Here is a 23764-nt window from a genome sequence, read left to right as displayed (position 1 = left end):
TCTGTCCATCCAGCCCCGTGTCCATCTGTCCATCCAGCCCCTCCCTCCATCCCCGTGTCCATCTGTCCATCCAGCCCCTCCCTCCCTCCCTCCCTCCATCCCCGTGTCCATCTGTCCATCCAGCCCCGTGTCCATCTGTCCATCCAGCCCCTCCCTCCATCCCCGTGTCCATCTGTCCATCCAGCCCCGTGTCCATCTGTCCATCCAGCCCCTCCCTCCATCCCCGTGTCCATCTGTCCATCCAGCCCCTCCCTCCATCCCCGTGTCCATCTGTCCATCCATCCCCTCCATCCCTGTGTCCATCTGTCCATCCAGCCCCTCCCTCCATCCCCGTGTCCATCTGTCCATCCATCCCCTCCAGCCCCGTGTCCATCTGTCCATCCAGCCCCTCCCTCCATCCCCGTGTCCATCTGTCCATCCATCCCCTCCAGCCCCGTGTCCATCTGTCCATCCCTCCCCTCCCTCCCTCCCCGTGTCCATCTGTCCATCCCCTCCTTTCACCCTCGTGTCCATCTGTCCATCCCATCCCACCCCCCTTCCCTCCATCCCCGTGTCCCCCCCCGTGTCCGTGTGTCTGACCGTGGCGGTGACGTCCGTCTGTCCCGGGGGCCTCAACGCGACCCTCTGACCCTGGGGGGGCTCCGGGTACCCGTAGCTGAGTCGCAACCGCAGGGGGGTCCTGGTGTCCTGGGGACAACCCTGAGGAGAAGACACACCCCCCCCCCAAAATGTCCATCTGTCCATCCAGCCCTCTCACGTGTCCGTCTGTCCCTCCGAACCCACCAGCAGGCCCAGGGCCAAGCTCCGACACCTCCGTCCCGGGCTCACGGTCTCCGTCCCGCTCAGCTCGGAGCCTCCGACCGACACCAACCGCGACGCCGGCTCCAGCCTCACCCGGAACGGCACCTCGGCCGACAGCCCCGGGCCTGGGGGGGGACACGGGGAGGCGTCTGGGGGGGCCCTGAGGGCATCTCGGGGGGGTTCGGGACCCCAGAACCGCGTCTAGATGGGCTTCAGGAGCCCATAACCACGTCTAGATGGGGTTTAGGGGGTGATAGGGGGGAGCTGGGGGGGCTTGAGGGCATCTCAGGGGGTTAAGGAGGCCATAAGAACATCTAGAAGGGGTTTAGAAGGTCATAGATGAGATCTGAGGGGGCTTGAAGGCATCTCAGAGGGGTTCAGGAGCCCATAAGAACGTCTAGAAGGGGTTTGGGGGGTCATAGATGAGATCTGAGGGGGCTTGAGGGCATCTCGGGGGGGTTTGGGACCCCAGAACCACATCTAGATGGGGTTCAGGAGCCCATAAGAACATCTAGATGGGGTTCAGGAGGCCATAAGAACATCTAGAAGGGGTTTAGGGGGTCATAGATGAGATCTGGGGGGGCTTGAGGGCATCTCAGAGGGGTTCAGGAGCCCGTAAGAACGTCTAGAAGGGGTTTAAGGGGTCATAGTGTGGATCTGGGGGGGCTTGAGGGCATCTCAGGGGAGTTTGGGACCCCAGAACCGCGTCTAGATGGGGTTCAGGAGCTCATAACCACGTCTAGATGGGGTTTAGGGGGTGATAGGGGGGATCTGGGGGGGCTTGAGGGCATCTCGGGGGGGTTCGGGATCCCAGAACCACATCTAGATGGGTTTCAGGAGCCCATAACCACGTCTAGATGGGGTTTAGGGGGTGATAGGGGGGAGCTGGGGGGGCTTGAGGGCATCTCAGGGGGGTTCAGGAGCCCATAAGAACATCTAGAAGGGGTTTAGGGGTTCATAGATGAGATCTGGGGGGGCTTGAAGGCATCTCAGGGGGGTTCAGGAGGCCATAAGAACATCTAGAAGGGGTTTAGGGGGTCCTAGGGGAGATCTGGGGGGGCTTGAGGGCATCTTAGAGGGGTTCAGGAGCCCATAAGAACGTCTAGAAGGGGTTTAAGGGGTCATAGTGTGGATCTGGGGGGGCTTGAGGGCATCTCAGGGGGGTTTGGGAGCCTGGAACCACGTCTAGATGGGATTCAGGAGGCCATAACCACGTCTAGATGGGGTTTAGGGGGTGATGGGGGGAGCTGGGGGGGCTTGAGGGCATCTCAGGGGGGTTCAGGAGGCCATAAGAACATCTAGAAGGGGTTCAGGAGCCCATAAGTACATCTAGATGGGGTTTAGGGGGTGAGAGGGGAGATCTGGGGGGGCTTGAGGGCATCTCAGGGGGTTCAGGAGGCCATAAGAACATCTCAAGGGGGTTTAGGAGGTCTTGGGGGGGGCCCTGAGGTCGTCACCGTAGTTGTCGTTGGTCCCCTTGGTGGCCACGAAGCAGATAGTGGCCTTGGCCACCTCCCTGGGGGTTGTGTCCTCCTCCCGGCATCGCTCCCCGGTGGGCACCGGGACCTCCTGGGGCTGGAAGGTCACGTTCACCTGGACCTTGAGGCGCGGACGAGCCCTGGAAGGAGAAGGAGGAGGTGATGGAGGAGCCCTGGTGGCCCCCTGGAGGGAGGTCCAGGCTGGGAACCCACCTGAGAAGAAGGACCTGGCCCTGGGCTCCCACCGCGAGGTCCGGGAGAAGGTCCCCGGTGACGTCGCGGCCACCGCTGAGGGCTCGGCCGAAGAGCCGCGTGGAGAAACGCAACCCGGAGATGCGCTGGGAGCAGGAGAAGACGTGGGACCTTCTGGAGAGGAGCTTCTGCAGCTCCCGTGGCCTCCACGGCACCAGGAACTTCTCAAAACCCACGTTCCCACCACCCAGAACCTCTCCAGGTCCCCAATTTCTCCACCTCCACGACGTTCCCACCACCCAGAACCTCTCCAGGTCCCCGATTTCTCCATCTCCAGGACGTTCCCACCACCCAGAACCTCTCCAGGTCCCCAATTTCTCCATCTCCAGGACGTTCCCACCACCCAGAACCCCTCCAGGTCCCCAATTTCTCCACCTCCACGACGTTCCCACCACCCAGAACCTCTCCAGGTCCCCGATTTCTCCATCTCCAGGACGTTCCCACCACCCAGAACCTCTCCAGGTCCCCGATTTCTCCACCTCCACGACGTTCCCACCACCCAGAACCTCTCCAGGTCCCCGATTTCTCCATCTCCAGGACGTTCCCACCACCCAGAACCTCTCCAGGTCCCCAATTTCTCCACCTCCAGGACGTTCCCACCACCCAGAACCTCTCCAGGTCCCCAATTTCTCCACCTCCACGACGTTCCCACCACCCAGAACCTCTCCAGGTCCCCGATTTCTCCATCTCCAGGACGTTCCCACCACCCAGAACCTCTCCAGGTCCCCGATTTCTCCATCTCCAGGACGTTCCCACCACCCAGAACCTCTCCAGGTCCCCGATTTCTCCATCTCCAGGATGTTCCCACCACCCAGAACCTCTCCAGGTCCCCGATTTCTCCATCTCCAGGACGTTCCCACCACCCAGAACCTCTCCAGGTCCCCGATTTCTCCATCTCCAGGACGTTCCCACCACCCAGAACCTCTCCAGGTCCCCAATTTCTCCACCTCCAGGACGTTCCCACCACCCAGAACCTCTCCAGGTCCCCAATTTCTCCATCTCCAGGACATTCCCACCACCCAGAACCTCTCCAGGTCCCCGATTTCTCCATCTCCAGGACGTTCCCACCACCCAGAACCTCTCCAGGTCCCCGATTTCTCCATCTCCAGGACGTTCCCACCACCCAGAACCTCTCCAGGTCCCCAATTTCTCCACCTCCGGGACGTTCCCACCACCAGGAACCTCTCCAGGTCCCCAATTTCTCCACCTCCAGGACGTTCCCACCACCAGGAACCTCTCCAGGTCCCACCTGGCTGTACCGGCCTTGGACTCCTCTCCAGGACCCTTGGAAGATGTAGACGGCTCCCAGCTCCTCGTCCTCCAGGGGGGCCCCCACGGCCACCTCGGGCCACCGGTCCCCGTCCACGTCCCCCACCAGGGCCAGGCTGGACCCGAAGCGACCCAGGGGGTGGCCGGGGTCTCCTCGGAGGACACGGGAGCAGCGGAGACGAGGGGCCTGGGGAGAAGAAGGTCCTCATGGGGTCTCCATGAGGTTCTGAAGCTCCACAGGGAGGTGGGTTGGGGTCTCCATGAGGTTCTGAAGCTCCTCAGGAGGTGGGATGGGGTCTTCATGAGGTTCTGAAGCTCCTCAGGGAGGTGGGTTGGGGTCTCCATGAGGTTCTGAAGCTCCTCAGGAGGTGGGATGGGGTCTCCATGAGGTTCTGAAGCTCCTCAGGAGGTGGGATGGGGTCTCCATGAGGTTCTGAAGCTCCTCAGGAGGTGGGTTGGGGTCTCCATGAGGTTCTGAAGCTCCTCAGGGAGGTGGGATGGGGTCTCCATGAGGTTCTGAAGCTCCTCAGGGAGGTGGGATGGGGTCTCCATGAGGTTCTGAAGCTCCTCAGGAGGTGGGTTGGGGTCTCCATGAGGTTCTGAAGCTCCTCAGGGAGGTGGGATGGGGTCTCCATGAGGTTCTGAAGCTCCTCAGGGAGGTGGGATGGGGTCTCCATGAGGTTCTGAAGCTCCTCAGGAGGTGGGATGGGGTCTCCATGAGGTTCTGAAGCTCCTCAGGAGGTGGGTTGGGGTCTCCATGAGGTCCTGAAGCTCCTCAGGAGGTGGGATGGGGTCTCCATGAGGTTCTCAGGAGGTGGGTTGGGGTCTCCATGAGGTTCTGAAGCTCCTCAGGGAGGTGGGATGGGGTCTCCATGAGGTTCTGAAGCTCCTCAGGGAGGTGGGATGGGGTCTCCATGAGGTTCTGAAGCTCCTCAGGGAGGTGGGATGGGGTCTCCATGAGGTTCTGAAGCTCCTCAGGGAGGTGGGACGGGGTCTCCATGAGGTTCTCAGGAGGTGGGTTGGGGTCTCCATGAGGTTCTGAAGCTCCTCAGGAGGTGGGTTGGGGTCTCCATGAGGTTCTGAAGCTCCTCAGGGAGGTGGGATGGGGTCTCCATGAGGTTCTGAAGCTCCTCAGGAGGTGGGACGGGGTCTCCATGAGGTTCTCAGGAGGTGGGTTGGGGTCTCCATGAGGTCCTGAAGCTCCTCAGGAGGTGGGTTGGGGTCTCCATGAGGTTCTCAGGAGGTGGGTTGGGGTCTCCATGGGGTTCTGAAGCTCCTCAGGGAGGTGGGTTGGGGTCTCCATGAGGTTCTGAAGCTCCTCAGGAGGTGGGTTGGGGTCTCCATGAGGATCTGAAACTCCTCAGGGTGGTGGCTTGGGGTCTCCATGGGGTCTGGGAGGTGGGTTGGGGTCTCCTGGGGGGTCCCACCTCGGGGTGGAGGTCGCAGAGGTCCACGCGCCCCCCGCTGCCGCCCTCGAAGAAGAGGGGAGACCCCACCAGGAGGACCTCGGCCGAACCATCTCCGTCTGGGTCCAGCGCCAGCAGGGACGCCCCAAAGGCTCCTCCCACCTGAGGAGAAGACCCCAACCCACCCCTGAGACCCCATGGAGACCCCATGGAGACCCCTGGAGACCCCATGGAGACCCTCAACCCACCCCTGAGACCCCATGGAGACCCTCAACCCACCCCTGGAGACCCCATGGAGACCCTCAACCCACCCCTGAGACCCCATGGAGACCCTCAACCCACCCCTGGAGACCCCATGGAGACCCTCAACCCACCCCTGGAGACCCCATGGAGACCCTCAACCCAGCCCTGAGACCCCATGGAGACCCCCAACCCACCCCTGAGACCCCTGGAGACCCCATGGAGACCCTCAACCCACCCCTGGAGACCCCATGGAGACCCTCAACCCACCCCTGAGACCCCTGGAGACCCCATGGAGACCCTCAACCCACCCCTGGAGACCCCATGGAGACCCTCAACCCACCCCTGGAGACCCCATGGAGACCCTCAACCCACCCCTGGAGACCCCATGGAGACCCTCAACCCACCCCTGAGACCCCCTGGAGACCCTCAACTCACCCCTGGAGACCCCCTGGAGACCCTCAACCCACCCCTGAGACCCCATGGAGACCCCTGGGACCTCATGGAGCCCCCACCCCACCCCGTGTCCCCCTGACCTGGGTCCCCGAGGCCTCGTCCAGCAGGTCCCAGCGGGTCCCACCACGCTGGAAGAGGAGAAGACGCCCCATGTGGCCGGAGCGAGGGGCGCCCAGAGCCAGGGCCTGGTGGCCACCCAGGAGCAGGGACTCGGCCGCGTAGCCTGGGGACACGGGGACATCGGGGTCACCGGGGCCTCCAGGAGATCATGGAGACCCCAAGATCTCCAGAACCTCCTGGAGGAACCAAGATTTCCAGGTTCTCATGGAGGAACCAAGATCTCCAGAACCTCCTGGAGGAACCAAGATCTCCAGGTTCTCATGGAGGAACCAAGATCTCCAGAACCTCCTGGAGGAACCAAGATCTCCAAGTTCTCATGGAGGAACCAAGATCTCCAGAACCTCCTGGAGGAACCAAGATCTCCAAGTTCTCATGGAGGAACCGAGATCTCCAGGTTCTCCTGGAGCTCCAGGGTCTCCAGACTCACCCAGGTAGCTGTTGTCCGCCTGGTGGCCTCCGTGGGACGTGTTGAGCCAGGTGACGTCCCTGGAGCTGCCGTAGAGCCAGGCCCCCCCGGACCAGCCGTAGGCGCCCACCGAGCCCAGCAAGGGGCCCTCCTGCGCCCCGAGACCAGGACAGGGGTCACCTCCAGGCCCAGGACCTCCAGGAGGCCCCAAAACCTTCTCAAGAACCTCCTGGAGGCCCCAAAACCTTCTCTAGATCCTCCTGGAGGCCCCAAAACCTTCTCGAGAACCTCCTGGAAACCCCAATCCTTCTCTAGACCCTTCTGGAGGCCCCAAAACCTTTTCTAGAACCTCCTGGAGGCCCCAAAATCTTCTCCAGACCCTCCTGGAGGCCCTAAAACCTTCTCTAGATCCTCCTGGAGGCCCCAAAACCTTTTCTTGAACCTCCTGGAGGCCCCAAAATCTTCTCTAGAACCTCTTGGAGACCTCAAAACCGTCTCCAGACCCTCCTGGAGGCCTCAAAACCTTCCCGAGAACCTCCTGGAGGCCCCAAAACCTTCTCTAGAACCTCCTAGAGGCCCCAAAACCTTTTCTAGAACCTCCTGGAGGCCCCAAAACCTTCTCTAGGACCTCCTCGAGGCTCCAAAACCTTCTCTAGAACCTCCTGGAGACCCCAAAACCTTCTTCAGAACCTCCTGGAGGCCCCAAAACCTTCTCCAGACCCTCCTGGAGGCCCCAAAACCTTTTCTAGACCCTTCTGGAGGCCCCAAAACCTTTTTTAGAACCTCCTGGAGGCCCCCAAACCTTCTCCAGAACCTCCCGGAGGCCTCAAAACCTTCTCTAGATCCTCTTGGAAGCCCCACAATCTTCTCCAGACCCTTGTGGAGGCCCCAAAACCTTCTCCAGATCCTCCTGGGGGCCCCAAAACCTTCTCTAGACCCCCCTGGAGGCCTCAAAATCTTCTCCAGACCCTCCTGGAGGCCCCAAAACCTTCTCTAGATCCTCCTGGAGGCCCCAAAACCTTTTCTTGAACCTCCTGGAGGCCCCAAAATCTTCTCTAGAACCTCTTGGGCGTCCCAAAACCTTCTCCAGACCCACCTGGAGACCCTAAAATCTTCTCCAGAACCTCTTGGAGGTCCCAAAACCTTCTCCAGAACCTCCTGGAGGCCCCAAAAGCTTTTCTAGAACCTCCTGGAGGCCCCAAAACCTTCTCTAGACACTTCTGGAGGCCTCAAAATCTTCTCCAGACCCTCCTGGAGACCTCAAACCCTTCTCCAGACCCTCGTGGAGGCCCCAAAACCTTCTTGAGAACCTCCTGGAGGCCCCAAAACCTTCTCCAGACCTTCAAGGAGGCCCCAAAACCTTCTCCAGACCCTCCTGGAGACCCCAAAACCTTTTCTAGAACCTCCTGGAGGCCCCAAAACCTTCTCCAGAACCTCCTGGAGGCCCCAAAACTTTCTCTAGACCTCCCTGGAGGCCTCAAAATCTTCTCCAGACCCTCCTGGAGGCCCTAAAACCTTCTCTAGATCCTCCTGGAGGCCCCAAAACCTTTTCTTGAACCTCCTGGAGGCCCCAAAATCTTCTCTAGAACCTCTTGGAGGTCCCAAAACCTTCTCCAGACCCACCTGGAGACCCTAAAATCTTCTCCAGAACCTCTTGGAGGTCCCAAAAGCTTTTCTAGAACCTCCTGGAGGCCCCAAAAGCTTTTCTAGAACCTCCTGGAGGCCCCAAAACCTTCTCCAGACCCTCCTGGAGACCTCAAAACCTTCTCTAGACCCTCCTGGAGGCCCCAAAACCTTCTCTAGACCCTTCTGGAGGCCTCAAAACCTTCTCGAGAACCTCCTGGAGACCCCAAACCTTCTCTAGACCCTTCTGGAGGCCCCAAAACCTTCTCCAAACCCTCCTGGAGGCCCCAAAACCTTCTCTAGGACCTCCTCGAGGCTCCAAAACCTTCTCTGGAACCTCCTGGTGGCCCCAAAACCTTCTCTAGAACCTCCTGGAGGCCTCAAAACCTTCTCGAGAACCTCGTGGAGGTGCCCCCCAAGGTGACTCACGGGGGTGATGGTGGCGCTGAAGCCCTCCTGGCTCATCTCCAGCTGGAAGGAGCTTCCCTGCGCCAAGGAGGTTCCTGGAGGAGGAGGAAGAAGGTGAGGAGAAGACAACAAGAGTCACCCCAAACTTCTAGGGGGTCTCCACGGACCCTCGAGGGAGAAGATCTTGTGGTGGAGCTGGTCCTGGATGCCCTGGAGAGCCTGGAAGTTGTCGACGCGGAAGACGTGGTCGTGGCCGGGGGGGGAGGAGATGGTGAGGAGCTCCTGGAGGGCGTCCGGGTGGGAGAAGGAGTGACCCACCTGGAGATGGAGGAGATGGAGATGGAGATGGAGATGGAGATGGAGATGGAGATGGAGATGGAGATGGAGGAGATGGAGATGGAGATGGAGATGGAGATGGAGATGGAGATGGAGGAGATGGAGATGGAGATGGAGATGGAGGAGATGGAGATGGAGATGGAGATGGAGATGGAGATGGAGATGGAGGAGATGGAGATGGAGATGGAGATGGAGATGGAGATGGAGATGGAGATGGAGATGGAGGAGATGGAGATGGAGATGGAGATGGAGATGGAGATGGAGATGGAGATGGAGATGGAGATGGAGGAGATGGAGATGGAGGAGATGGAGATGGAGATGGAGGAGATGGAGATGGAGGAGATGGAGATGGAGATGGAGATGGAGATGGAGATGGAGATGGAGATGGAGATGGAGATGGAGGAGATGGAGATGGAGGAGATGGAGATGGAGATGGAGGAGATGGAGATGGAGGAGATGGAGATGGAGATGGAGATGGAGATGGAGGAGATGGAGGAGATGGAGGAGATGGAGAAGATGGAGGAGATGGACATTCTGGGCTGTCCCTCACCCCGATGGCGTAGCGGACGATCCCCTCCCTCTGGGCCTCCTCGATGACCTCCTGGTAGCCCAGGGGGTCTCCGTATTTCTGGCCGTCGGTGACCACGATGAGGACCCTCCGGGCTCCTCCTCGAGCTCCGTGGCCAGGGGTGAAGAGGCTCCTCCTGCTCCACCAGGAGAACCATCTGGAGATGTTCCCGGAGGCCCCGAGGAGGAGGACGAGGGGGGTTGGGTGGGGTTGGAGGAGAAGATCCTCACGTGACGGAGCGGATGGCGCTGGCCGTCCAGGTGGTCTGGCGGGCCTGGGTCACCCGGTGGACCTCCAGCTCCCGCTGCCACCGGGACAAGGAGGAGAAGGTGGAGAAGTCGAAGTGGAGGATGGTCTTGGTGGAGAATTGCACCAGGGAGAACTGGGAGAGGAGAAGAACCGTGGTGGGACCTCAGCGCTTGGTCCTCTCCATAAGATGTTGACCTGAGGAGCAAGCTAGGAGGCATCTAAGCCACCTTCGGGGCATGAAGAGCTGGAGGAACAACCAGAAGAGCTTGAGAAAGACCCAGAAGAGCTTGAGAAACAACCAGAAGAGGTCGAGAAACAACCAGAAGAGGTCGAGAAACAACCAGAAGAGGTCGAGAAACACCAGAAGAGCTTGAGAAACACCAGAAGAGCTTGAGAAACAATCAGAAGAGCTGGAGAAACATCCAGAAGAGCTTGAGGAACACCAGAAGAGCTTGAGAAACTTCCAGAAGAGCTTGAGAAACAACCAGAAGAGCTTGAGAAACAACCAGAAGAGCTCGAGAAACAACCAGAAGAGCTTGAGGAACATCCAGAAGAGCTCGAGAAACCCCAGAAGAGCTTGAGAAACAACCAGAAGAGCTTGAGAAACATCCAGAAGAGCTTGAGAAACAACCAGAAGAGCTTGAGGAACACCCAGAAGAGCTTGAGAAACATCCAGAAGAGCTTGAGAAACAACCAGAAGAGCTTGAGGAACACCCAGAAGAGCTCGAGAAACAACCAGAAGAGCTTGAGGAACAACCAGAAGAGCTTGAGAAACACCAGAAGAGGTCGAGAAACACCCAGAAGAGCTCGAGAAACTTCCAGAAGAGCTCGAGAAACCCCAGAAGAGCTCGAGAAACACCCAGAAGATCTTGAGAAACAACCAGAAGAGCTCGAGAAACCTCCAGAAGAGCTCGAGAAACACCAGAAGAGCTCGAGAAACTTCCAGAAGAGCTTGAGAAACAATCAGAAGAGCTTGAGAAACACCAGAAGAGCTTGAGGAACCCCCAGAAGAGCTCGAGAAACACCCAGAAGAGCTTGAGGAACAACCAGAAGAGCTCGAGAAATGCCAGAAGAGCTCGAGAAACTTCCAGAAGAGCTTGAGAAACAATCAGAAGAGCTTGAGAAACACCAGAAGAGCTTGAGGAACACCCAGAAGAGCTCGAGAAACACCCAGAAGAGCTTGAGGAACAACCAGAAGAGCTCGAGAAATGCCAGAAGAGCTCGAGAAACTTCCAGAAGAGCTTGAGAAACACCAGAAGAGCTTGAGGAACAACCAGAAGAGCTTGAGAAACACCAGAAGAGCTTGAGGAACAACCAGAAGAGCTCGAGAAACACCCAGAAGAGCTTGAGGAACAACCAGAAGAGCTTGAGAAACAACCAGAAGAGCTCGAGAAACACCAGAAGAGCTCGAGAAACACCCAGAAGAGCTTGAGAAACCCCAGAAGAGCTCGAGAAACAACCAGAAGAGGTCGAGAAAGACCCAGAAGAGCTCGAGAAACACCAGAAGAGCTCGAGAAACTTCCAGAAGAGCTTGAGGAACCCCCAGAAGAGCTTGAGAAACACCAGAAGAGCTCGAGAAACCCCAGAAGAGCTCGAGAAACACCCAGAAGAGCTCGAGAAACACCAGAAGAGCTTGAGAAACATCCAGAAGAGCTCGAGAAACCACAGAAGAGCTCGAGAAACACACAGAAGAGCTTGAGAAACATCCAGAAGAGCTCGAGAAACACCCAGAAGAGCTCGAGAAACACCCAGAAGAGCTTGAGAAAGACCCAGAAGAGCTTGAGAAACCTCCAGAAGAGCTCGAGAAACCCCCAGAAGAGCTCGAGAAACCCCAGAAGAGCTTGAGGAACCCCAGAAGAGCTTGAGAAACCCCCAGAAGAGCTCGAGAAACCCCCAGAAGAGCTCGAGAAACCCCAGAAGAGCTTGAGGAACCCCAGAAGAGCTTGAGAAACCCCCAGAAGAGCTCGAGAAACCCCAGAAGAGCTTGAGGAACCCCAGAAGAGCTTGAGAAACACCCAGAAGAGCTTGAGGAACACCCAGAAGAGCTCAAGAAACAACCAGAAGAGCTTGAGAAACAACCAGAAGAGCTTGAGGAACAACCAGAAGAGCTCGAGAAACAACCAGAAGAGCTTGAGGAACATCCAGAGGAGCTTGAGAAACCCCAGAAGAGCTTGAGGAACAACCAGAGGAGCTTGAGAAACACCAGAAGAGCTTGAGGAACAACCAGAAGAGCTTGAGAAACACCAGAAGAGCTTGAGGAACAACCAGAAGAGCTCGAGAAACACCCAGAAGAGCTTGAGGAACAACCAGAAGAGCTTGAGAAACAACCAGAAGAGCTCGAGAAACACCAGAAGAGCTCGAGAAACACCCAGAAGAGCTTGAGAAACCCCAGAAGAGCTCGAGAAACAACCAGAAGAGGTCGAGAAAGACCCAGAAGAGCTCGAGAAACATCCAGAAGAGCTTGAGGAACATCCAGAAGAGCTTGAGGAACCCCAGAAGAGCTTGAGAAACCCCCAGAAGAGCTCGAGAAACCCCAGAAGAGCTTGAGGAACCCCAGAAGAGCTTGAGAAACACCCAGAAGAGCTTGAGGAACACCCAGAAGAGCTCGAGAAACACCAGAAGAGCTCAAGAAACCTCATTTTGACCCCAGGACCAGCCCCTTGGAGGCATCTCCCCCCACGTCTGGTCTTCTCCACCCCACATGGAGCCAAGGATGGGACCTACCAGGGTGTTGGTTCCCTCGAAGCTCCTCATGACCTGGGTGATGAAGCTCTTCATCTTCTCAAAGTCCCCCGGGGAGATGCTCCCGGATCCGTCCACCAGGAAGACGACGTCCAAGGCCTCCGTGGGGCAACCTCGGGGGGGGTGGAGAGTTGGGTTGGAGGCATCTACCCCACCTTCTGGTCTCCTCCAGCCCATCTAGACCTCAAGATCAGCCCCTAGGAGGCATCTACCCCACCTTCTGGTCTCCTCCAACCCATCAAGACCTCAAGATCAGCCCCTAGGAGGCATCTACCCCACCTTCTGGTCTCCTCCAGCCCGTCTAGACCTGAAATCCAGCCCCTAGGAGGCATCTACCCCACCTTCTGGTCTCCTCCAGCCCATCTAGACCTGAAGATCAGCCCCTAGGAGGCATCTACCCCATCTTCAGGCCTTCTCCACCCCACATGGACCTCCAGGTCCCCCCCCCGGTACCTGGTCGGGTGGTGGGAAGGGTCTTTCCTTCAGGTAGGAGGAAGCAGAAGCCTCGAAGCTCCACGTTGGTCCCACAGGTTCTTCTCGCCATGGGGTCACAGGCCTGGGGAGCAGGACAGGGGGACATCGTGGTGCCCCCCAAGCCCTCAGAGAGGCCAGAAGAGCTCGAGAAAACCCCAGAAGGCCTTGAGAAATCCCCAGGAGACCACAAGAGACCCCAGGAGACCTTGATAGAACCCCAGGAGACCTCAAGAAACCCCAGTAGACCTTGATAGAACCCCAGGAGATCTTGATAGAACCCCAGAAGACCTTGATAGAACCCCAGGAGACCCCAAGAAATGCCAGGAGACCTTGATAGAACCCCAGGAGACCTTGATAGAACCCCAGGAGACCTCAAGAAACCCCAGGAGACCTTGATAGAACCCCAGGAGACCTCGAGAAACGCCAGAAGACCTTGATAGAACCCCAGGAGACCTCAAGAAACCCCAGGAGACCTTGATAGAACCCCAGAATACCTTGACAGAACCCCAGGAGACCTCGAGAAACGCCAGAAGACCTTGATAGAACCCCAGGAGACCTTGATAGAACCCCAGGAGACCCCAAGAAATGCCGGGAGACCTTGATAGAACCCCAGGAGACCTTGATAGGACCCCAGGAGACCTTGATAGAACCCCAGGAGACCCCAAGAAATGCCAGGAGACCTTGATAGAACCCCAGGAGACCTTGATAGAACCCCAGGAGACCTCAAGAAACCCCAGTAGACATAGAGAGAACCCCAGTATGCCTTGAGAAACCCCAGTAGACCTTGATAGGACCCCAGGAGACCTTGATAGAACCACAGGAGACCTCGAGAAACCCCAGGAGACCTTGATAGGACCCCAGGAGACCTTGATGGAACACCAGAAGGCCTCAAGAAACCCCAGGAGACCTCGAGAAACCCCAGTAGGCCTTGAGAAACCCCAGGAGACCTTGATAGAACCCCAGGAGACCTTGAGAACCCCCAGTAGACCTTGATAGGACCCCAGGAGACCTTGATAGAACCCCAGGAGACCTCAAGAAACCCCAGGAGACCTTGATAAAACATCAGGAGACCTTGATAGAACCCCAGGAGACCTTGAGAAACCCCAGTAGACCTTGATAGGACCCCAGGAGACCTTGATAGAACCCCAGGAGACCTCAAGAAACCCCAGGAGACCTTGATAAAACATCAGGAGACCTTGATAGAACCCCAGGAGACCTTGAGAAACCCCAGTAGACCTTGATAGGACCCCAGGAGACCTTGATAGAACCCCAGGAGACCTCAAGAAACCCCAGGAGACCTCGAGAAACCCCAGGAGACCTTGATAGGACCCCAGGAGACCTTGATAGGACCCCAGGAGACCTCAAGAAACCCCAGGAGACCTTGATAGGACCCCAGGAGACCTTGAGAGGACCCCAGTAGACCTTGATAGGACCCGAGGAGACCTCAAGAAACCCCAGTAGACCTTGAGAAACCCCAGGAGACCTTGATAGAACCCCAGGAGACCTTGATAGGACCCCAGGAGACCTTGATAGAACCCCAGGAGACCTCAAGAAACCCCAGGAGACCTCGAGAAACCCCAGGAGACCTTGATAGGACCCCAGGAGATCTTGATAGGACCCCAGGAGACCTCAAGAAACCCCAGGAGACCTTGATAGGACCCCAGGAGACCTTGAGAGGACCCCAGTAGACCTTGATAGGACCCGAGGAGACCTCAAGAAACCCCAGTAGACCTTGAGAAACCCCAGGAGACCTTGATAGAACCCCAGGAGACCGTGATAGGACCCCAGGAGACCTTGATAGGACCCCAGGAGACCTCGAGAAACCCCAGGAGACCTTGATAGGACCCCAGGAGACCTCAAGAAACCCAAGTAGACCTTGATAAGGACCCCAGGAGACCTTGATAGAACCTCAGGAGACCTTGATAGGACCCCAGGAGACCTCGAGAAACCCCAGTAGACCTTGATAGGACCCCAGGAGACCTCAAGAAACCCAAGTAGACCTTGATAAGGACCACAGGAGACCTTGATAGAACCTCAGGAGACCTTGATAGGACCCCAGGAGACCTCGAGAAACCCCAGTAGACCTTGATAGGACCCCAGGAGACCTCAAGAAACCCAAGTAGACCTTGATAAGGACCACAGGAGACCTTGATAGAACCTCAGGAGATCTTGATAGGACCCCAGGAGACCTCGAGAGACCCTAGAAGACCTTGAGAAACCCGAGTAGACCTTGATAGAACCCCAGGAGACCTTGAGAGAACCCCCAGTAGATGCCAGCAGACCCCCAGAAGACCCCAGTAGACCTTGAGAGAACCCAGAAGAACCCAAAAGACCTCAGTAGACCTCAAGAAGACCCCAAAGAGTCTTCAGTAGACACCAAGAACCCCAGAAGACTCCGAAGACCCTCAAGAGCTCCCAGCAGGACCCCAGGAGATCCCAGAAGACGCCCCGGAGAAGCTCCAGGATGAAGGTGGCGCTGGGGACCCACCAGGACGTGGGACCCGTTGGCCACCAGGGTCAGTCCCAGCGCCGTGGTCGTCAGATCTGGAGGAGCTTTCAGGGAGCGGAGAAGACCATGAGGACCTTCCTCGTGGTGGGACCCAAGGATTTGGGGTGGGAGGGGAGGTGGACCTCGACCTCCTTACCCGTCACGGGGACGCGGTGGCAGCTCCTGGTGGCCACGGGGCAACTGTAGATGCGGCCGGTGGCCTCGGGACCTGCTGGCTCCAAGGGGGCCCCGACCAGGACCCTGAAGAGAGGGGGTTGGTCAGGTTGGAGAAGGTTTTGGGGTGGTTGGAGAAGGTTTTGAGGGGGTTGGAGAAGGTTTTGAGGGGGTTGGAGAAGGTTTTGGGGTGGTTGGAGAAGGTTTTGGGGTGGTTGGAGAAGGTTTTGAGGGGGTTGGAGAAGGTTTTGGGGTGGTTGGAGAAGGTTTTGAGGGGGTTGGAGAAGGTTTTGGGGGGGTTGGAGAAGGTTTTGAGGGGGTTGGAGAAGGTTTTGAGGGGATTGGAGAAGGTTTTGGGGTGGTTGGAGAAGGTTTTGAGGGGGTTGGAGAAGGTTTTGGGGTGGTTGGAGAAGGTTTTGAGGGGGTTGGAGAAGGTTTTAAGGGGGTTGGAGAAGGTTTTGAGGGGGTTGGAGGAGGTTTTGAGGTGGTTGGAGAAGGTTTTGGGGTGGTTGGAGAAGGTTTTGAGGGGGTTGGAGAAGGTTTTGAGGGGGTTGGAGAAGGTTTTGGGGGGGTTGGAGGAGGTTTTGGGGTGGTTGGAGGAGGTTTTGTGGGTGTTGGAGAAGGTTTTGAGGAGGTTGGAGAAGGTTTTGAGGGGGTTGGTGAAGGTTTTGAGGGGGTTGGAGAAGGTTTTGAGGGGGTTGGTGAAGGTTTTGGGGTGGTTGGAGAAGGTTTTGAGGTGGTTGGAGAAGGATTTGAGGGGGTTGGAGAAGGTTTTGGGGTGGTTGGAGAAGGTTTTGAGGGGGTTGGAGAAGGTTTTGGGGTGGTTGGAGAAGGTTTTGGGGTGGTTGGAGAAGGTTTTGAGGGGGTTGGAGGAGGTTTTGGGGTGGTTGGAGAAGGTTTTGAGGGGGTTGGAGAAGGTTTTGGGGTGGTTGGAGAAGGTTTTGAGGGGGTTGGAGAAGGTTTTGAGGGGGTTGGAGGAGGTTTTGGGGTGGTTGGAGAAGGTTTTGGGGTGGTTGGAGAAGGTTTTGGGGGGGTTGGAGAAGGTTTTGAGGGGGTTGGAGAAGGTTTTGAGGAGGTTGGAGAAGGTTTTGAGGTGGTTGGTGAAGGTTTTGAGGGGGTTGGAGAAGGTTTTGAGGGGGTTGGTGAAGGTTTTGAGGGGGTTGGAGAAGGTTTTGAGGTGGTTGGAGAAGGATTTGAGGGGGTTGGAGAAGGTTTTGGGGTGGTTGGAGAAGGTTTTGAGGGGGTTGGAGAAGGTTTTGGGGTGGTTGGAGAAGGTTTTGGGGTGGTTGGAGGTTTTGAGGGGGTTGGAGAAGGTTTTGAGGGGGTTGGAGAAGGATTTGGGGTGGTTGGAGAAGGTTTTGAGGGGGTTGGAGAAGGTTTTGGGGTGGTTGGAGAAGGATTTGAGGGGGTTGGAGAAGGTTTTGGGGTGGTTGGAGAAGGTTTTGAGGGGGTTGGAGAAGGTTTTGGGGTGGTTGGAGAAGGTTTTGGGGTGGTTGGAGGTTTTGAGGGGGTTGGAGAAGGTTTTGAGGAGGTTGGAGAAGGTTTTGGGGTGGTTGGAGGAGGTTTTGGGGTGGTTGGAGAAGGTTTTGGGGTGGTTGGAGGAGGTTTTGAGGGGGTTGGAGAAGGTTTTGAGGGGGTTGGAGAAGGTTTTGAGGGGGTTGGTGAAGGTTTTGGGGTGGTTGGAGGAGGTTTTGAGGGGGTTGGAGAAGGTTTTGAGGGGGTTGGAGAAGGTTTTGAGGGGGTTGGTGAAGGTTTTGGGGTGGTTGGAGGAGGTTTTGGGGTGGTTGGAGAAGGATTTGAGGGGGTTGGAGAAGGTTTTGGGGTGGTTGGAGAAGGTTTTGAGGGGGTTGGAGAAGGTTTTGGGGTGGTTGGAGAAGGTTTTGGGGTGGTTGGAGGTTTTGAGGGGGTTGGAGAAGGTTTTGAGGAGGTTGGAGAAGGTTTTGGGGTGGTTGGAGGAGGTTTTGGGGTGGTTGGAGAAGGTTTTGGGGTGGTTGGAGGAGGTTTTGAGGGGGTTGGAGAAGGTTTTGAGGGGGTTGGAGAAGGTTTTGAGGGGGTTGGTGAAGGTTTTGGGGTGGTTGGAGGAGGTTTTGGGGTGGTTGGGGAAGGTTTTGAGGGGGTTGGAGGAGGTTTTGAGGAGGTTGGAGAAGGTTTTGAGGGGGTTGGAGAAGGTTTTGAGGGGGTTGGAGGAGGTTTTGGGGTGGTTGGAGGAGGTTTTGTGGGTGTTGGAGAAGGTTTTGAGGAGGTTGGAGAAGGTTTTGAGGTGGTTGGTGAAGGTTTTGAGGGGGTTGGAGAAGGTTTTGAGGGGGTTGGTGAAGGTTTTGGGGTGGTTGGAGAAGGTTTTGAGGTGGTTGGAGAAGGATTTGAGGGGGTTGGAGAAGGTTTTGGGGTGGTTGGAGAAGGTTTTGAGGGGGTTGGAGAAGGTTTTGGGGTGGTTGGAGAAGGTTTTGGGGTGGTTGGAGGTTTTGAGGGGGTTGGAGAAGGTTTTGAGGGGGTTGGAGGAGGTTTTGAGGGGGTTGGAGAAGGTTTTGGGGTGGTTGGAGAAGGTTTTGAGGGGGTTGGAGAAGGATTTGGGGTGGTTGGAGAAGGATTTGGGGTGGTTGGAGAAGGTTTTGAGGGGGTTGGAGAAGGTTTTGAGGGGGTTGGAGGAGGTTTTGAGGGGCTTGGAGGAGGTTTTGAGGTGGTTGGAGGAGGTTTTGGGGTGGTTGGAGAAGGTTTTGGGGTGGTTGGAGAAGGTTTTGGGGTGGTTGGAGGAGGTTTTGAGGGGGTTGGAGAAGGTTTTGAGGAGGTTGGAGAAGGTTTTGAGGGGGTTGGAGAAGGTTTTGAGGGGGTTGGAGAAGGTTTTGAGGGGGTTGGTGAAGGTTTTGGGGTGGTTGGAGGAGGTTTTGGGGTGGTTGGAGGAGGTTTTGAGGGGGTTGGAGAAGGTTTTGGGGTGGTTGGAGAAGGTTTTGAGGGGGTTGGAGAAGGTTTTGAGGGGGTTGGAGGAGGTTTTGGGGTGGTTGGAGAAGGTTTTGGGGTGGTTGGAGAAGGTTTTGGGGGGGTTGGAGAAGGTTTTGAGGGGGTTGGTGAAGGTTTTGAGGGGGTTGGAGAAGGTTTTGAGGTGGTTGGTGAAGGTTTTGAGGGGGTTGGAGAAGGTTTTGAGGGGGTTGGTGAAGGTTTTGGGGTGGTTGGAGAAGGTTTTGAGGGGGTTGGAGAAGGTTTTGAGGGGGTTGGAGAAGGTTTTGGGGGGGTTGGAGGAGGTTTTGGGGTGGTTGGAGGAGGTTTTGTGGGTGTTGGAGAAGGTTTTGAGGAGGTTGGAGAAGGTTTTGAGGGGGTTGGTGAAGGTTTTGAGGGGGTTGGAGAAGGTTTTGAGGGGGTTGGTGAAGGTTTTGGGGTGGTTGGAGAAGGTTTTGAGGTGGTTGGAGAAGGATTTGAGGGGGTTGGAGAAGGTTTTGGGGTGGTTGGAGAAGGTTTTGAGGGGGTTGGAGAAGGTTTTGGGGTGGTTGGAGAAGGTTTTGGGGTGGTTGGAGGTTTTGAGGGGGTTGGAGAAGGTTTTGAGGGGGTTGGAGAAGGATTTGGGGTGGTTGGAGAAGGATTTGGGGTGGTTGGAGAAGGTTTTGAGGGGGTTGGAGAAGGTTTTGGGGTGGTTGGAGAAGGTTTTGGGGTGGTTGGAGAAGGTTTTGAGGAGGTTGGAGAAGGTTTTGAGGGGGTTGGAGAAGGTTTTGAGGGGGTTGGTGAAGGTTTTGGGGTGGTTGGAGAAGGTTTTGAGGGGGTTGGAGGAGGTTTTGGGGTGGTTGGAAGAGGTTTTGGGGTGCTCTTGAGGGTTTTGGGGTGCCTGGAGAAGGTTGGGGTGGTGGGACCCCACTCACACGTCCTTTCCCAGCGCGAGGCTGCAGCCGAAGGAGCTCTCGGTGCCCCCAAAACTCAGGGGGTTCCCCTCGTCCAGCGCCGAGACGGGGGGCGCCCAGAGACCTTTTTTTTTTTGGGGGGGGGGGACACCCCAAAATCCACCCTCAGGGTATCAACCAGGGGGTTGGGGACCCCCCAAAACCCCAGGAACCCCCCGCAGGGACCCCAAAAACCACTCAAGGTACCCTAAAACCCAACCAGGGACCCCAAAAAACACTCAAGGGACCCCAAAAACCAACCGGGGACCCCATAAAACCAACCAGGGACCCCAAAAACCAACCGGGGACCCCAAAAACCTCTCAAGGGACCCCAAAAACCACTCAAGGGACCCCAAAAACCAACCAGGGACCCCAAAAACTAACTGGGGACCCCAAAAACCTCTCGAGGGACCCCAAAACCCACTCATGGGACCCCAAAAACTAACCGGGGACCCCAAAAACCAACCCGGCACCCCAAAAACTAACCGGGGACCCCAAAAACCAACCCGGCACCCCAAAAACCAACCGGGGACCCCAAAAACCAACCGGGGACCCCAAAAACTAACCAGGGACCCCAAAAACCTCTCAAGGGAGCCAAAAAACCAACCGGGGACCCCAAAAACCAACCGGGGACCCCAAAATCCAACCGGGGACCCCAAAACCCAACCGAGGACCCCAAAAAACACCCAAGGGACCCCAAAAACCAGCCAGGGGACCAAAAAAACCAACCGGGGACCCCAAAAACTAACTGGGGACCCCAAAAACCAACCAGGGGACCCCAAAAACTAACTGGGGACCCCAAAAACCTCTCGAGGGACCCCAAAAACCATCAGGGGGCATCAAAAACCGCTCAAGGGACCCCCCAAAACCAACTGGGGACCCCAGGAATCAACTGGGGACCCCAAAAACCGCTCAGGGGACCCCAAAACCCACTCAAGGGACCCCAAAAATGAATCAGGGGACCCCAAAAACTAACCGGGGACCCCAAAAACTAACTGGTGACCCCAAAAAACAACCGGGGACCCCAAAAAGCCCAACCGGGGACCCCAAAAACTAACCGGGGACCCCAAAAACCAACAAGGGACCCCAAAAACTAACTGTGGACCCCAAAAACCTCTCAAGGGACCCCAAAAACCAACCGGGGACCCCAAAAACCTCTCAAGGGACCCCAAAAACTAACTGGGGACCCCAAAAACCTCTCAAGGGACCCCAAAAACCAACCGGGGACCCCAAAAACCAACTGGGGACCCCAAAAACCAACTGGGGACCCCAAAAACTAACCAGGGACCCCAAAAACCTCTCAAGGGACCCCAAAAACCAACCGGGGACCCCAAAAACACACAAAGGACCCCAAAACCCCCCAAGGACCCCAAGTTTCCCCCCCCAGGGACCCCAAAACCCCCCCGGGGGACCCCAAAACCCACTCAGTACACCCCAAAACCACCCAAGGAACCCGAATTTCCCTCTCAGGGGACCCCAAAACCACCCCAGGAACCCCAAAACCCCCCAGGGGACCCCAATTTCCCACTTTTCCCCCCCCAAGGGGACCCCAAAACTCCCCAGGGGACCCCAAAACCCCCCAAGGACCCCAAGTTTCCCCCCCCAGGGACCCTAAAACCCCCCCGGGGGACCCCAAAACCCCCCAGGGGACCCCAAAACCCACTCAGTACACCCCAAATTCCCCCAAGGAACCCGAATTTCCCTCTCAGGGGACCCCAAAACCCCCCCAGGAACCCCAAAACCCCCCAGGGGACCCCAATTTCCCTCTTTTCCACCCCCGGGGACCCCAAAACCCCCCAAGAAATCCCTTTTCCACCCCCAAGGGGACCTAAAAACCATCCAAGTGACCCCAAAACCCCCCCAGGGGACCCCAAAACCCCCCTGGGGACCCCAAAACCCCCCCGGGGGACCCCAAAACCCCTCCCCGACCTGCCCAGAGCAGCAGCCAGAGGCTCATGGTGGCTGAGAAGAAGTTGGGGGGGGGGGAAGTGGTTTTGGGGGGCTGGGGGGGGGGAGGAGGAGCTGGGGGAGGGATTTGGGGGGGCTGGGGGGGGGGAGGAGCTCGAGGAGGATTTGGGGACCCCCTAAACCGAGGGATCCGAAACTGGGGACCCCCCCAAACCAGTTGAACCCCAAAACTGGGGGGGATCCTAAACTGGGGACCCCCCGAAACCAGTTGAACCCCAAACTGGGGACCCCCCAAACCAGTTGAACCCCAAAACTGGGGGAGATCCGAAACTGGGGACCCCCCAAAACCAGTTGAACCTCAAACTGCGGACCCCCCAAACCAGTTGAACCCCAAAACTGGGAGGGATCCGAAACTGGGGACCCCCCCAAACCAGTTGAACCCCAAAACTGGGAGGGATCCTAAACTGGGGACCCCCCTAAACCAGTTGAACCCTAAACTGGGGACCCCCCAAACCCGTTGAACCCCAAACTGGGAGGGATCCTAAACTGGGGACCCCCCCAAACCAGTTGAACCCCAAAACTGGGGGGATCCTAAACTGGGGACCCCCCTAAACCAGTTGAACCCTAAACTGGGGACCCCCCAAACCCGTTGAACCCCAAACTGGGAGGGATCCTAAACTGGGGACCTCCCCAAACCAGTTGAACCTCAAACTGGGGACCCCCTAAACCAGTTGAACCCCAAAACTGGGGACCCCCCAAACCAGTTGAACCTCAAACTGGGACCCCCTAAACCAGTTGGACCCCAAAACTGGGGGGGATCCTAAACTGGGGACCCCCCCAAACCAGTTGAACCCCAAAACTGGGAGGGATCCGAAACTGGGGACCCCCCCAAACCAGTTGAACCCCAAAACTGGGGGGATCCTAAACTGGGGACCCCCCCAAACCAGTTGAACCCCAAAACTGGGGGGATCCTAAACTGGGGACCCCCCTAAACCAGTTGAACCCTAAACTGGGGACCCCCCAAACCCGTTGAACCCCAAACTGGGAGGGATCCTAAACTGGGGACCTCCCCAAACCAGTTGAACCTCAAACTGGGGACCCCCTAAACCAGTTGAACCCCAAAACTGGGGACCCCCCAAACCAGTTGAACCTCAAACTGGGACCCCCTAAACCAGTTGGACCCCAAAACTGGGAGGGATCCGAAACTGGGGACCCCCCCAAACCAGTTGAACCCCAAAACTGGGAGGGATCCGAAACTGGGGACCCCCCCAAACCAGTTGAACCCCAAAACTGGGGGGGATCCTAAACTGGGGACCCCCCCAAACCAGTTGAACCTCAAACTGGGGACCCCCCAAACCAGTTGAACCCCAAAACTGGGAGGGATCCTAAACTGGGGACCCCCCTAAACCAGTTGAACCTCAAACTGGGGACCCCCCAAACCAGTTGAACCCCAAACTGGGGGGGATCCGAAACTGGGGACCCCCCAAAACCAGTTGAACCTCAAACTGGGGACCCCCTAAACCAGTTGAAGCCCAAAACTGGGGGGGATCCTAAACTGGGGACCCCCCTAAACCAGTTGAACCCTAAACTGGGGACCCCCCAAACCCGTTGAACCCCAAACTGGGAGGGATCCTAAACTGGGGACCCCCCCAAACCAGTTGAACCCCAAACTGGGGACTCCCCAAACCAGTTGAACCCCAAAACTGGGGACCCCCCAAACCAGTTGAACCTCAAACTGGGGACCCCCTAAACCAGTTGACCCCCAAAACTGGGGTGCAATCCACCCCTCCCCCCCCAAAAAATCTGTGGGTGCCCCTCCCCCCTCCCCTCCCCCCCCCCCTTGAGGTTTTAGCAAATTTGGTGAGTTTCTAGGTTATTTTTGGCCCTCGCGGAACCGAGAGAAACGGGGGGGGGAGGGACCCGACAGAGGGGAAAAGGAAAGCGAAAGGGGGGGATTGAGAGAAAAAGGAGAAAAAGAGGAAAAAAGGGAGAAATTGAGAAAAAAAGGGAGAAATTGAGCAAAAAAAGGGAGAAATTGAGGAAAAAAAGGGAAGAAATTCAGGAAAAAAAAGGAGAAATGGAGCAAAAAGGGGAGAAATGGAGAAAAAATGGGAGAAATTGAGCAAAAAGGGGGAGAAATTGAGGAAAAACGGGAGAAATGGAGCAAATAGGAGGAGAAATTGAGCAAAAATGGGGAGAAATTGAGGAAAAAGGGTGAGAAATTGAGCAAAAATAGGAGAAATTGAGCAAAAAAAGGGAAGAAATTCAGCAAAAAAAGGAGAAATGGAGCAAAAAGGGGAGAAATAGAGCAAAAAGGGGAGAAATTGAGCAAAAAAAGGAAAGAAATTGAGGAAAAAAGGGAGAAATTGAGCAAAAAAAGGGAGAAATTGAGGAAAAAAAGGGAGAAATAGAGCAAAAAGGGGAGAAATTGAGCAAAAAAAGGGAAGAAATTCAGGAAAAAAAAAGGAGAAATGGAGCAAAAAGGGAAGAAATGGAGAAAAAA

At 56.6% G+C, this 23764-nt stretch overlaps 2 protein-coding genes across 2 annotated transcripts in view; one reads left to right on the top strand and one right to left on the bottom strand.

Moving 5' to 3' along the window:
- The window catches only part of LOC138734471 (integrin alpha-D-like), a 38362-nt gene extending 17052 nt beyond the window's left edge, over positions 1-21310 (bottom strand). The window contains exons 1-18 of the mRNA XM_069882116.1: positions 21283-21310; positions 19336-19438; positions 15474-15577; positions 15317-15381; positions 12808-12910; positions 12337-12467; positions 9594-9745; positions 9346-9499; positions 8627-8777; positions 8481-8554; positions 6450-6579; positions 5983-6125; positions 5228-5368; positions 3781-3987; positions 2493-2617; positions 2259-2419; positions 784-926; positions 580-699 (exon numbers count right to left, since the gene is read on the bottom strand). Coding sequence (XP_069738217.1) covers positions 580-699; positions 784-926; positions 2259-2419; positions 2493-2617; positions 3781-3987; positions 5228-5368; positions 5983-6125; positions 6450-6579; positions 8481-8554; positions 8627-8777; positions 9346-9499; positions 9594-9745; positions 12337-12467; positions 12808-12910; positions 15317-15381; positions 15474-15577; positions 19336-19438; positions 21283-21310 — 2235 coding nt within the window. The remainder of the gene's footprint in view (positions 1-579; positions 700-783; positions 927-2258; positions 2420-2492; positions 2618-3780; positions 3988-5227; positions 5369-5982; positions 6126-6449; positions 6580-8480; positions 8555-8626; positions 8778-9345; positions 9500-9593; positions 9746-12336; positions 12468-12807; positions 12911-15316; positions 15382-15473; positions 15578-19335; positions 19439-21282) is intronic.
- LOC138734469 (golgin subfamily A member 6-like protein 24) lies at positions 9827-11828 on the top strand (the record flags this gene model as incomplete). The annotated part of the gene is given in 5 exon segments (XM_069882113.1): positions 9827-9961; positions 10064-10190; positions 10193-10438; positions 10910-11431; positions 11611-11828. Coding segments are annotated over 5 exon segments (1248 nt in total), but the record flags the coding sequence as incomplete, so codon positions are not given.
- Positions 21311-23764: the final 2454 nt, after the last annotated feature.

This window comes from Phaenicophaeus curvirostris, unplaced genomic scaffold, assembly GCF_032191515.1.
Source record: "Phaenicophaeus curvirostris isolate KB17595 unplaced genomic scaffold, BPBGC_Pcur_1.0 scaffold_84, whole genome shotgun sequence".
Taxonomy (NCBI): domain Eukaryota; kingdom Metazoa; phylum Chordata; class Aves; order Cuculiformes; family Cuculidae; genus Phaenicophaeus; species Phaenicophaeus curvirostris.
Note: the sequence above shows the minus strand (reverse complement) of the source record. Positions and strands in the feature narration are given on the sequence as shown.